This window comes from Streptopelia decaocto (assembly GCF_964273445.1).
Source record: "Streptopelia decaocto genome assembly, chromosome: 8".
Classification (NCBI taxonomy): domain Eukaryota; kingdom Metazoa; phylum Chordata; class Aves; order Columbiformes; family Columbidae; genus Streptopelia; species Streptopelia decaocto.
The window spans coordinates 7,250,676-7,263,065 of NC_138662.1; the positions used below are offsets into that span (position 1 = coordinate 7,250,676).

The 12,390-nt window shown below is 39.4% G+C and overlaps 1 protein-coding gene across 2 annotated transcripts in view; it reads right to left on the minus strand.

Moving 5' to 3' along the window:
- The window catches only part of DCAF1 (DDB1 and CUL4 associated factor 1), a 49,625-nt gene that overhangs the window by 31,071 nt on the left and 6,164 nt on the right, over nucleotides 1–12,390 (minus strand). For both annotated transcript variants that reach the window (XM_082060200.1, XM_082060201.1), the window contains exons 3-9: nucleotides 8,950–9,026; nucleotides 8,192–8,265; nucleotides 7,115–7,228; nucleotides 5,253–5,390; nucleotides 3,752–4,255; nucleotides 2,455–2,556; nucleotides 1,159–1,317 (exon numbers count right to left, since the gene is read on the minus strand). In XM_082060200.1, the coding sequence (XP_081916326.1) occupies nucleotides 1,159–1,317; nucleotides 2,455–2,556; nucleotides 3,752–4,255; nucleotides 5,253–5,390; nucleotides 7,115–7,228; nucleotides 8,192–8,265; nucleotides 8,950–9,026 (1,168 nt within the window). The remainder of the gene's footprint in view (nucleotides 1–1,158; nucleotides 1,318–2,454; nucleotides 2,557–3,751; nucleotides 4,256–5,252; nucleotides 5,391–7,114; nucleotides 7,229–8,191; nucleotides 8,266–8,949; nucleotides 9,027–12,390) is intronic.

Genomic DNA, 12,390 nt, shown 5'->3' on the forward strand with positions numbered 1-12,390 from the left:
ACTTCAAACAGCTGGCTGAAGACAGTTTGCCCAAAGAGAATGAGGGTTCTTTGAGGGTCAAACAGACAGAGGACAAGTATGAGTTACTCCCAGTTTGATGTGGGACAGCTGAGACACGAAATAAAAAGTCAGTTTTCCAGAGCAGTAAAAGAAAGCCCCAGTGAGCCTAATAAAGGCGACGATGCAGCAACATAGGACTAGAGATTGGTCCATTCCTGGACCTAAACAAAATACATATAGCAGTCTTAATGTAATATAATTCCAGAGAGTCCTCCTCCATATCACTTCAAGCTACCCAAAGAATGCTTCACAAGAGGTGGAGAATGAAGACAAGTTTCCACTGAAGAAACAAAAATTCTTTTCATTGTAACAGTACCATACGCTGTATTGAATTTCTAGCAAACTCTGGTAGCACTGAATACTCTGGGAACTGCAGGGGTCATTAAATGCAAATCTAAAGCTTGACTTTCTCTGGAAATAGACAACTGAGATGATCTTTTTCTTTTTTTCAGGCCTTGCCTAAAACACTACTGAACTGAGAGAAAGATTTATTTAAAAAACTTTTTTCTGTGTTAAAATATGATACGAGGAACTTTACCGTCATTATCAGCTGTTTTAACATTTATAAGCTCAGGCCACAGAGAACTATTAGTGTCATTTAATTTGGTTTTCCACGCAGTGCAGACCAGACCTGCTGCACTGTAGCACCACCACAGAACTTGCACTGCTGTCTGGAACCTGACTGAGATACTGTGTGACACTAAAACCACCAGCGCTGGGACTGGGCATGGAGAAAACAATCTCAGGTACAGGAGTCCATTGGAACAGACGGGAAAGGACAGATTAATGAAAATGGAGACACTTTTCCTTCTTTTTTTTTTTTTTTTTCCCCCGAGACAAAGAGGGAATAATATCATAGAATGAAAAGGGTCATGAAAGTATTGAAACAAGGTTGACAAGACTGATCTTCAATTAGTTCCCTAGGAACTGAAATTCACAGCCTTGAAACAAAACACTCAAATACACCATTATTTATATACTTACTATTGCCTCTATAAAAATTTGCTTTTGGAGATGTTTATTCACTGTTTGAATATAGGTAGAAACACTAAGAAACAATGGAAATCACTGCAGTTGTAGTAAAAGAATGCCTCTTACCCTCTCCATGGCATCTTGATTGTAAGACAGATAATATAAGCACATGGAGACTCCTGTTGCTGCCATGGAAGGACGAGGAATCTCCAGCAACTTCTGCACTCCTCCATGAGCAACAAACTCGGTTGCAAACTTATTGTGCAGCAGCAATGATGCTAAATGCTAAGGAAGGATACAAGCAGATTAGTCTGGAATTCTTCAAACTGTCATCAATTCCATCCCCTTCCCCACAGAAAAACAGACAACAGAAATAAAAAGTGCTCCAGGCTTTGTCCACCTTATTTCTTACTCCTCACATTATACTGAACTGCAGAATGCAGTATTTATCCCAATGATAAAACCCAAAAAAGGCACTATCACTCTGTTTTACACATTCTGCAAAAGAAACAAGAAAAGCAGAGCAACTCTGAAATTATCCAATAGGCCAACTTAAAGTCATATTACTGGCAAGAAGAATTTTACATGAAGCTTAAAGGCTATTATTAAAACTAAAGTCTGCAGCTGCACTGAACTTTAGTACACTTTTCTGTATTATCAACACCTTAAGAGGAAGCAGTAAGAACTACTGTAAACCACACCCACTCCCAACTGAAATAACTACACCTTTTGTAGGAACACTGCTCCTTGGAAATAAATCCTCAGACAAACAACAATGAAACAGAGAGAAAGATGATACTGGAGGCCCAGAGGCAGAGAAGCTACTGTGAAAGAAGTAAGGACCACACAGAAGAATATAACTTGTGCTACTGCACTGCAGGTTTGGCTTCAAGAAGGTTATTTGGTGTGGTTTTGTACCTTTAGGAGGCAACCTAAAGTCTGTTCACACAAAATTATTGTATTTCAAACATTAATCTCAGAGCTGTCATGCTGGGGCTTTTGCGAGCAAGATACTTATGCTTGTTACTCATAACAAATGTCCCTTGAGATGACAGGCAGTGGAACAACTTGGGAATGCCATCTAAGGGCAGCAGGAACACAAGTGTTCGACAGAAAAAGGAGTTTTTATCATCTTCAGATAGGCAGATGGGTGGTGAAATTAAGGGCGCTTCCCGCAAAATTAAGATCTTTTAGCCCACTCCTCCCCCGCTTTTTTTTTTTTCTTTTTAAAAACATTAGAGTTATAAAAACAAAACCACAATGCATTCAAGTTGAGTGAGAGCCAATTCCTGTCCCAGGGAATCCTGCACGATACATAAGCCTAAAGAAGGTGAACATTTCCCTTTGACGCGTACAGCAGACATATATTCAATGCTTTTACAATGCTTACAGTACATTTCATGCATTACAAAAGTAATTTACCTTAAGGGCTTCAAAAGTGAGCAGTACATCATTGGTTCGCTTCAAATCGATGTAGTACATCATCAGCTCTCTTGATCCCAGTTGCATAAATATGGGTAGCAGCTGAGAAAAATAAAAATAGGAGACTAGCTGAATGTTTCACAGGAAACAAGATCTGGTTTGGTTTTTACTCTCTCAAACCTTCAGTTTTCCCCTTCATTTTTCCCGCATTGGCAGATACCTGTTATGAGAGGTCAGTGGTAACCAGCTCCATCCATAGGAAGCAATAACGGTTAACAGACCTCTTGTAATATACCTGCTGACGGCAGCAAGGTGCATTACAGCTGCCATCAAATGCAGCTATGGCAAGTCCACACAGATACCACCCTGGTGATAGGTTCCACTTTCCATCTGTGCAAAGACAACTACCCAATAACTAAACAGAAAAAAACAGGAGAGCAGGGCAACAAACCAAAACCCTTTGCATAATTCTTTGTGTAACAACTTTATAGTATTAATTCCTATTTTTATATCCTATTACTGCTGGCATATGAAATGATCCAGTCAGCATGTGAGGTATTAGGGGGATAATGGTTTATTTGGCTCTCACAGAAGCAAGGCACACATGTACACAAACACAAAATGGTGTTGCTTTGCTCTATTTCAAATTAAGTTAAACCACTTTAAAAAAAATAATAAACTGAGATAAAGGTGGTCTGCAGACCTACACTAACTTGAGTTTTATGGTTAAAAAAAAAAGGAAAGCCTTTGATAAAACTGACACTGCCCAAGTAGTTTCTTCATGGAAGTACTAACAGCTCTCAAAGCATCTGTATAACACGAGCACTGCCATTTCTCGTCAGAACTACAGCACAGGTTATACAAACCACTCCATTTAGAATTTCAAGTACATTATTTCCTCAGACTTTTAATTACAGCAATCTATCACCTCCTCCAGATGAAAGAAGAAAAAATGTCTGCATTTCAAACAGACTGTCCTGTGTCATGTAAAGGAAAAAAATATCACTACATTTAACAGAAACCAGAATAAAATTCCTCGTGTCATGCTCCAACCACTAGACCACACACCTGTTACATTCACATTCAGGTTTGACTATTACCTACTGGGTAATACTTGGCGTAATGACTTCATCAATTTGAAAGTCATCAACAACTCAGGAAAGGTTACCGATGTTAGTCATATCAGGAAATATCAGAGAGCAACATAACAGTTCTACAAATTTTTCCTCACAGTACCATTCAGTTTTGTCAGGAGAATTCAAGCACAGAGTTCTTCCTCCCACCTTCATAGGCTCACCTCTTGGTACTCCCCTAAGGGAGTCAGGTACTGAAGAATTAGCCTCTGCTCTATGGCGGGAGTCAAAGGGTAAAGCGTATAATTAGTGCCAATCACCCATGGGGACATTTCTGACCAGCTGCTGTTGGACAGTTCCACAAACATCCGCTCTGGTTCTGAAGTAGAGAAGCCCAGTTTTTGTTTGGCTTTCCGGAAGCCGTCTCTTTCAAGCTGTTTCCCTGATTTGCTTTTTCTCAGTCCCCCATCATCCAGTTTTGTAGCAGAGTTTACTCTGCTACTGGTCTTGTGACTTGAATCAAGATGAAAGGAGATCTCCATATCCCCAGGTACTTCCTCTTGCTCTCCATCTACTGCCATCTCCCCATAATCCATATCCACAGCCTCTTCATCTAGAGGCAGCAGAGGATCTGACGGCACTTTCCGAGGACTGGGACGCTTGTTTTCTTGTTTTGTAGTCATTTCAGTAACCTGTAACTCTCGTAGCCGCCGAAGCACCAAAGCCACCTGTTTCACAAAGAAGCATGCATAAGAATACACTTCTTGCTTTAGTCATGCATCTCACATTGACCGTATTTTTTTTCTTGTCATGTAACCACTTCCACAGCATAAAGTGTGTCAACAAGCTGTGCTGTACACTTGCACAGAGAAATAATGATTTCAAAGTGAATAAGAAAACTTGAATCCTTTTTCATACAGCTACTTTCATTCTAAAATATCAGCATCTAGTCTCCCGGAAGAGAAAGAAGTGGCTTAAAAGCCATTAAGAGCAGATGAGCTATATTGGTGCTCATATTGGAACCACATAGGATGTTCCACCATTCCTCATCATCTCTGCCCAGCCTAGAGCAAAGGCAACATTCCCTTTCAAAGCAGCAGCTCGGACAAATTGAAGTTCCACAAAACCTAAGGCCACACTTTTCCTTTTAAAGGCCTTATCTGTGCAAGAAGTAGAATTCACCTTATGCTTCACCACACTCTACACTGTCCTGGGAGACAAATTTGTCTACCTTCTTCTGAAAGTCATCTCAGTTGCTGATAAACATCATACAGGATCAACACTAAACTGCTGAAACGTTTACAATAGAAGTTAATGCAATTTCATGGTAAGTTGTCCCCACATCGATTTACCTTTCATTTTAAAATCCTTGTCCAGTATGTAAGTCAAAACATGTGATACTTACAGATGTAAAGCTTCTGAAAATTTTTCTTTAAGGAAGTTATGAATATGAGCCCATTAAGAAGTACAGTATTTGACTTCTTAGGTTTCTATTGCCATTTTTAACACTACTGGTATAACAGAAGAATCAGGCCGCACGCCCCAACCTCAGCAAATGCATTGTCAGGAAACAATGGAAAGCATGAGCTACTGACTTGCAGATATTATAACTACTGTAAGATCCATCTATAAACACATCAATGTGAGCTCCCCACAAATTAAAAAAAAAAAAAAAAAGTAAAGGGATCTGCCCTCTAAAAAGGAAAGTGATTGAGAGATCATTACCAATTGTGAGTTCTCATCCCTGTAATTTGCAGCAATATCTTGGTTTTCCATAGCTCCTCCTAATAGCCCTGTTGCATACGTCCGTAGTGGCTGATCAGCCTCTCGCGCCCACTTGAAGAGATTTTCAACTATGCCTTCCTAGAATGAAGAAAATAAGAAAGCAACTCCAACAGTTATATTTCATTTTTAACTTCTTGTCCCAGCGAAAGCATCTGTTGATAACAATTCTCCCTATCCCTAGTAATGACCAGGCTAGATTTCCTACCAATCATGTAATAAAGCAAAAATAGCTTGAAGGAGGAGGGGAAAAAAAACAAAACCAAACATACAACCCCCCCTCCCAAGCCCCCAAACATTTTAAGCTGCATAAAACTATTCCCAGGCATCAGATATATCTTCTGAAGCAGACAGCAAACCTACTGCCTAGGAAGTGGCAAAACACTACAGTGTAAACTGATTAGTCAAAGAAACACAGCTAAAGCTCCTCTAAGTTTCAATCATTTCAATCCCCAGCAATTTTGCAGATTTCAAAGAATCCAAGTTGAACTTACAACAACTAGAATGGAATTTTACTGAAATGTAAGAAATGTAGCCAAAGTTTACAAAGGCTAAATTGAAAAGTCATTGAAATAAGCACACTACCTGGCGCCAGAGAAACTCTTTATACTAATGACTACTCACCAACCAAAAGAACAATTATCAACATAGTCATAAATCCATAATGTTTGGAGAACAGGGAAATGCATGCAAGAATACCGATCTATACATATGTAAATCTTAATGTAAAAGATTCTTAATATTTTTAATAGTAACAAAGTCAGCACAGACCACCATGCAATTTTCCTTAACAAGGCTGGATAAGTGTTAACTAAAATTAAAAGAGTCAATTAAAAGACAATGGGTTAGAATGAAAGATTCTATTTTTTCCTCTAAATCACTGATGGATATTCTCAAGTCAAAAGAAAAAAATTCCTTAAGTGCAAAAGTTAACTTAAACATTTGATTTTAATTTACAGAGAGATTCAGTCTCTGAAAAAAAGCTATATCTTCCACAAATAGGGAGCTATTGCTTTCCTTTAATTTGCCTGGATCAAAGTCTCACAGCCTTAGCCTTTGAACAGATCAAAAAATATCTCAAATTAAATTCAGTCCTTCACAAAGGGAGCACATTATTCCTTCCTTTTATCATGCTCTAGAGTTCATATCCATATTTCCAATAGTAAATTAATTAATTTAGAATTTTATATAAAGCACTACCTGATTGCCAAACTTCTGTAAAAAATGAATGTAATGTTTTTCTGAAGAGGAAACTTGGGCTCAGGAGTGAAATACACCTGCTCACTTTCAACTCTGTGCATTCCTTCAGAAAACCACACTTGTCAACATACCGAAGTCTGATTCAGCTGTCCGTCACAGTTCCAGATAATCCACACAAAGTATGTGGATTTTAGGCTGCTTAGTTAAAGTATGACTTGCTTATCACTTAGCTCTAATAATGCTATCACTCTGCTGTAGCTGGGGATTACTGGGCAAGACTCCTATTGCAAGTCTTTATGTTCTATACAGCCTGCTCCATTCACAGGCCTATAAAATAACAATTCAAATTATAACATTTCCCAAAACATTAAGTTCCAGCTCCTCTGTCTGAATCAGTCCCATTATAACTTAAAAGCTGTGAAATACCCAAGATTTGATCAGTTAAACAAGCCAAGATCAAAAAGCCCCAAAACATTAGTAATATTGAGTAGATTGTCTCCCAGAGACAGAATTTCAATGTTTTTTTACTGGCTGCTCCTATGGAAAGAACAGTTGGCGTACATAACCCACCAAGCTTAAAACCCAAGCTTTAGTAAAGATGATACCTTTTCCTGAAAGACAACAGCAGTTTCCAGTCCCGGCATGATATCCAGAAGAAGTCGGCAGGCAGCAGTGTTTAATGGAGGTTCTCTGCTTGTCATCACATAGGCATTCACTAGCTAGAGAAGATCAGGAACAGTATTGGCTTGAAATGTAACTCTGATCAAAACCAGTGCAGTAAAAGCCTTACAACTCCCACAGCAGCAAAACGATAAAGTAAGAAACGTCAGCATGCAAGCCCTGGATCTGAAGATGACTGGCCTTTAACCTGCTCCCTCCAGTGCCTCAGAAGTTGAAATCACTTCTCACAGAAACACAGTTCCCCTCTGATCTGCTGTCCACTGACTAAACATCTATCTTGAACTGATTTGTAAAGACAAGTGCCTAAAAACAAATACAGTTTAGTAACAGTGTAAACACAAAAAGATAATAGCTGATAAAAATTAACATAAAACCCACACATTTTTAACGACATCTATGTTTGCTTATCACTTGCAGTTTAAAACAGAAACATACATGCAATTAATCTGTCAGAATCCTTACAGAAATGTGTACTAATACAGGTGCTTCCAGGGAAGTGAGGGTAACAAAAATTCTAGCTATTATGTTAGAGAACAGCAATGCAAGAGGAAAGCCAGACTTCCACCTCTTAATCCTCTGCCTGAGCCTTCTAGAGCTGACATACTCTGCTCCTACAAGCAGTCCAGCATTCCCAAGTAGTCAGAAACAAGGCATTGGAATTAGTGGTATTAATTTCCATTACAGAAATTAATTATGCTTTCAAACTTGTATTAGAGGAGCTACATTTTCTTTAAAGAGACTGATAAACCTTGGGAAGAACTAATTCAATTGTTACCACACATACTACAGCACCCCTAAACTGCTGACGAACTCCCTTTTCTTTGAGTTACTTTAACAGTGGCAAACAAGTCACACTTATTTTAAAAACCACTGCTGCAGAAGAGGTAGTCCCTACGCCAATAAAATAAATATTAAACAAGTTCCGAGCTCAATCAGCACAGGGTAAACAAAAACCATAAGGTGTCAGGAATTGACAGATACAGTTCTCAGAGCAAACCTACTGCATTCATGAAATCATCATTCTTGAAAAGTATCCTCAGTAAGTGACCAAGCATGCACTCTGGGTCCGCTCGACCTGTGGGAGAAACAGGAAAAGACTGAACTACCTGTCTCGAGATGTCAAGAATAATACTCAACTGCTATCTTCAAACTGATTGTGGAGTATTCTAGTTAGCAGGACCTTTATCAGAATTAAAAGTACGGAAAAAAAACACATGAATTATTCACCAACATATCATTTTTTTCTAGTAGGCATTACCTCCCTAGAATTCTGACCACAACACATTTCAGTGGTCCAATAGTATGGAATAGTCATTCTGCAAACTGTTCCAGTAACCTGGAACTAAGTAGTTGAAAAAAAAAAAAAAAAAAAAAAAAAAAATCAGTGGCTATATGTAACTATTCTAAAGCACTGCACTTAACAGCAAATTCAAAATAATGAGACAGACTGTCTTCTCTGTCCATCTAACAACTACTACTTCACATTAACTACAACTTGTTAACATGATCATACCATATGTCATAAATAGCCTCTGAAACACCTTCCCAAAACTCTACCCAGGGCCTCAAAATCTTGCAGCAACCATCAAAATTGCCAGATAACAGCACTACAGACCACAAATACCCAGTGCAAAAGCAGGATCAGACCTTGATTGACAGTGGACACATTCAGGCTAAAAACTGCTTACGCTTAAATATTAATTAGTAGGTATCCATTGGGACAGAGTTGGTCCTGCCAAACCCATTCCGGACAACCTACCTGGGTGTCGGTCATCAAATGGGTCTGGATCTCCTTTGCGGTACTCTTCAGTCTCCTTCTCGATCAGCTCAGACATTCTGCAGAAGGAACAACATTAAACAAGCAGAATTCACACTCAGTCTTCTCCTAGTACACAGCTCTTCACAATAGCCTGTTTGTCAAAGTACTGTAAAACACCTCATCAACTTTCATTTGAACAGTACTGGTTTCAGACTGTCCACAATAGAGGGGTGTGAAAAGACACTTGCCTCTAATATCTCATCCCCCTTCACTATGCTCCAAAACACACTTAACTTTCTAGCATGTGCCAGTTACCACAATGGATAAGACAAGGAGCCAGCTCCCTATTCATAGACCTTCAAAATACATTAATGTTCCTTTGTATCAGAAAAAAAAAAAAAAATAATGGAGGCTGTTTTGAAGTTATGCCTTGTCCTAAACAGAGATGTAGCCTCAGCAGACACAAAGAATCCTATGCTCTAATTCATTAGAATAAGCAGTAAGGGAATTATTATTTTTTTTTTTTTAAACAAAATGAAGAAGAGGGAGACTATCTCATCATCAAGCAATAAATAATTCCATAGTCATCCACTGTTTTTCTCCATGAAATGCTACAGCAAAAATATATGCAGTTTGGGGTGAAATAAAGAGTAGTATTTTAAAAATAGTAAATTAACTCTTATTTCCTTGATATACAGGGTGTTTCAAAAAGATGGACCCAATTTCAAAGCAACATGATTTAAATTGGGTCCATCTTTTTGAAACACCCTGTAAAATCGGCCTCATTCCCTCCCCTCTACAGAGCCCTAGCGTGGGATGCAGAATATATGTGCAGCACAGCATCTTAAAACAAAGTCTTAGTATCTCAGGGAGGGAAAACTCCTGGAAGGCTGCAGTAATCCCTGGAAAAATATTTGTCTTTCATGGGGGATTTCCCTTACAGAATGCCACTGACTTCTACTCCATTCCTGTTGCTTTCCAGAAAATATCCTGTGCTCCCAGGGACAATTAGAGGCAAAAATTTACTTAGACGAGTCTCCGTGAACTACACGGACTTGCCGATATGACAGAGGATGATGTTACAAGCCTGCCCAGGCTGCAGGAACAGTAAATTAGCTTATCAGGAGGGAGCAGAGAACTTTCTTGCTTGTCTCTGATCTGACAATTACCTTTCAGCAAACTGTTTATTCTGTGGGGTTCTAATATTTGCTCTTGGTAAGCCTGAATGTGAAGAGATGCAAATTGTGTCCCTTGCTAACAGGTGGCACAGCTTGAGCTCTCATGAATTTCTGGCAAAAGCAAGTTACTTAAATACTTCACTGCCAGCTCCTCATTTTTTTTTCCATGAGAATAGCTTAAGGAGTGCCTGCTGACAGACAACTGAGACAAATGGGGAGTTCAGAAGCTGCACCCTAGACTTGTCAGGTCTTTTTAGGTGATAATCAACATTTTGGTTATGTGCCAGAAAGGACAGACAAGCAGCATGGAAAGTGAGCATAACATTCTCATCAGTCCGTCCTGTTTAGGTAGGCAGCCAAACAGCATGCCAGCTGAAGCTGCCAAGTAGTTTCAGGGACAACAACATTATCACAGCCTAGATGAAACAGGCACGTGAATCACCACTTACAGGCTTTTTTGAGATAATTAGTCACAATTGTTTGACCAAAACAAAAAAGCACTGCCACTTTACTATTTATTAAAAAAAAAAAAAAAGCTTAAAACAAGCTGGCTTATAATACTCTTCTTTTAACTAATAAGTACAAAGGTGGTTTGTGAAGTGACTTGGATTGATCTATCTAGATCAACAGCTTTGTCAATTCTCAGTTGAAGTGATAGAAGAGTCAAATACCTAACCAAGTTCATTCCTGCCTAATAACACAGGCATGTGGTTAACAAAAACCAGTTCACAAAAACACTGAACTTTCATTCAGGTTTTGAGATTTCCTTCGTTCACTTGACCTTCTATCACTTCTCTACCACTTCAGAGTTTGCAGACAAGATATAGGTTTTACCTAGAGATAGAGGTTCTTTCCCCCACTAACAACTATTTTTTCTCTTTATGACTGTCTTTGCAATCATCTTTGGAAAGTTAGTCAAAACCTCACTTGCACTTGCCACAAACTGAGCCCACCTTGGTGGCAGGGAAGGAAGGGGCTGTGGTATAAGTCTGTCAACTATACAAGACTCCCACCAATCTCAATGGCATAATATAAATCCATCTTAATATGCCTCTATGCCATTATTTGGCATCAATGAGCAACCCAGGAGCCTTTAAAACAGATTGCAGCAGTGTAAGATGCTCCAGGATCCCACACCACCACATGCTGGGTGCTACCTCAGCATTAGATTTAATGGGCCCTCATCCACACAGGGAAGTTTTCTTCCATTTAGCTCAGATGGCGGAAGGAAGTAGAAAAACGTCACTCACCAACAAGTATGACCACAGCTTCCTCTGCCTTAAGTCCAAAACAATATGCAGGGGAATTATTCTGCCTCAGGACATCAGCTAATGCAACCTCCACTTGGTGAAGATTCCTAGCAAATTCTTTTAAACCCACGATGTACCCAAAACCCTCCACTCCAAGCAGACATACAGCTTTCATTGATACCTGAAGCACTGCAAATCCAACTTCTGCCAGAGACTGTAGATACCCTTGCTATCTACCTTAAATCTGTATTATCTCCACTAAAGCCAAAGTACCCAAGCTTTCCCCATCTCAGCCACTCTGCCTGCTGCAAAGAGACCCTGGAGAACCAAGAGTTATCAGACTTGTCTGGGGATAAATAATGTAGGGAACTCAAGGAGCTGAGGGGAAGCAAGAAGTGTCAGACTGCTATAAACATAAGAAAATTTCTTAGAATATAGTAAATTTCTGCTGTTATGCCTGCAAGAAAATAGCACATATGTTTCCTTCAAGACACAAATCAGACAATACACAAAGATACACCAAAACAAGTCTCATGATTTTCAGGAGACCTACTCATTTTCAAGTGTTTAGGATTGGCTTTCTGCTGCTCCTCTCCCTGTTCCGTGCTGCTATTTTTAAAATGTAGTAAGAAGAGCAAAACCGTTGTGCCCACTAGGTGAGGCACGGCACAGATCTGTGCAAAAAAGCTGCAGTAGATTCCTGTTACTTCCACCCAGTGCCAGCTCAGAGTCTGTGCACTGACTTGTCTGACCCAACAACACAAAGCGGCGCAGTACAGAAACCTGAATTGCTCTCAATGTACAAGTGTAGTAATTCCTTCTGCATATAGTAGGCAGGTCACAGGTCTGCCAGCGGAGACATGAGAAACTGGGTGGAATTTCTGTGAATCTCCTGTCAAGTAAGAGTAATATCAGTTTCCCTGGCTTGGGAAACCATAAATGCAATTTATAAGTCTAATGTTTGTCTCGTAATAGAAGATGTCATATAATTAATGGTGCTACTAGTACCTGCA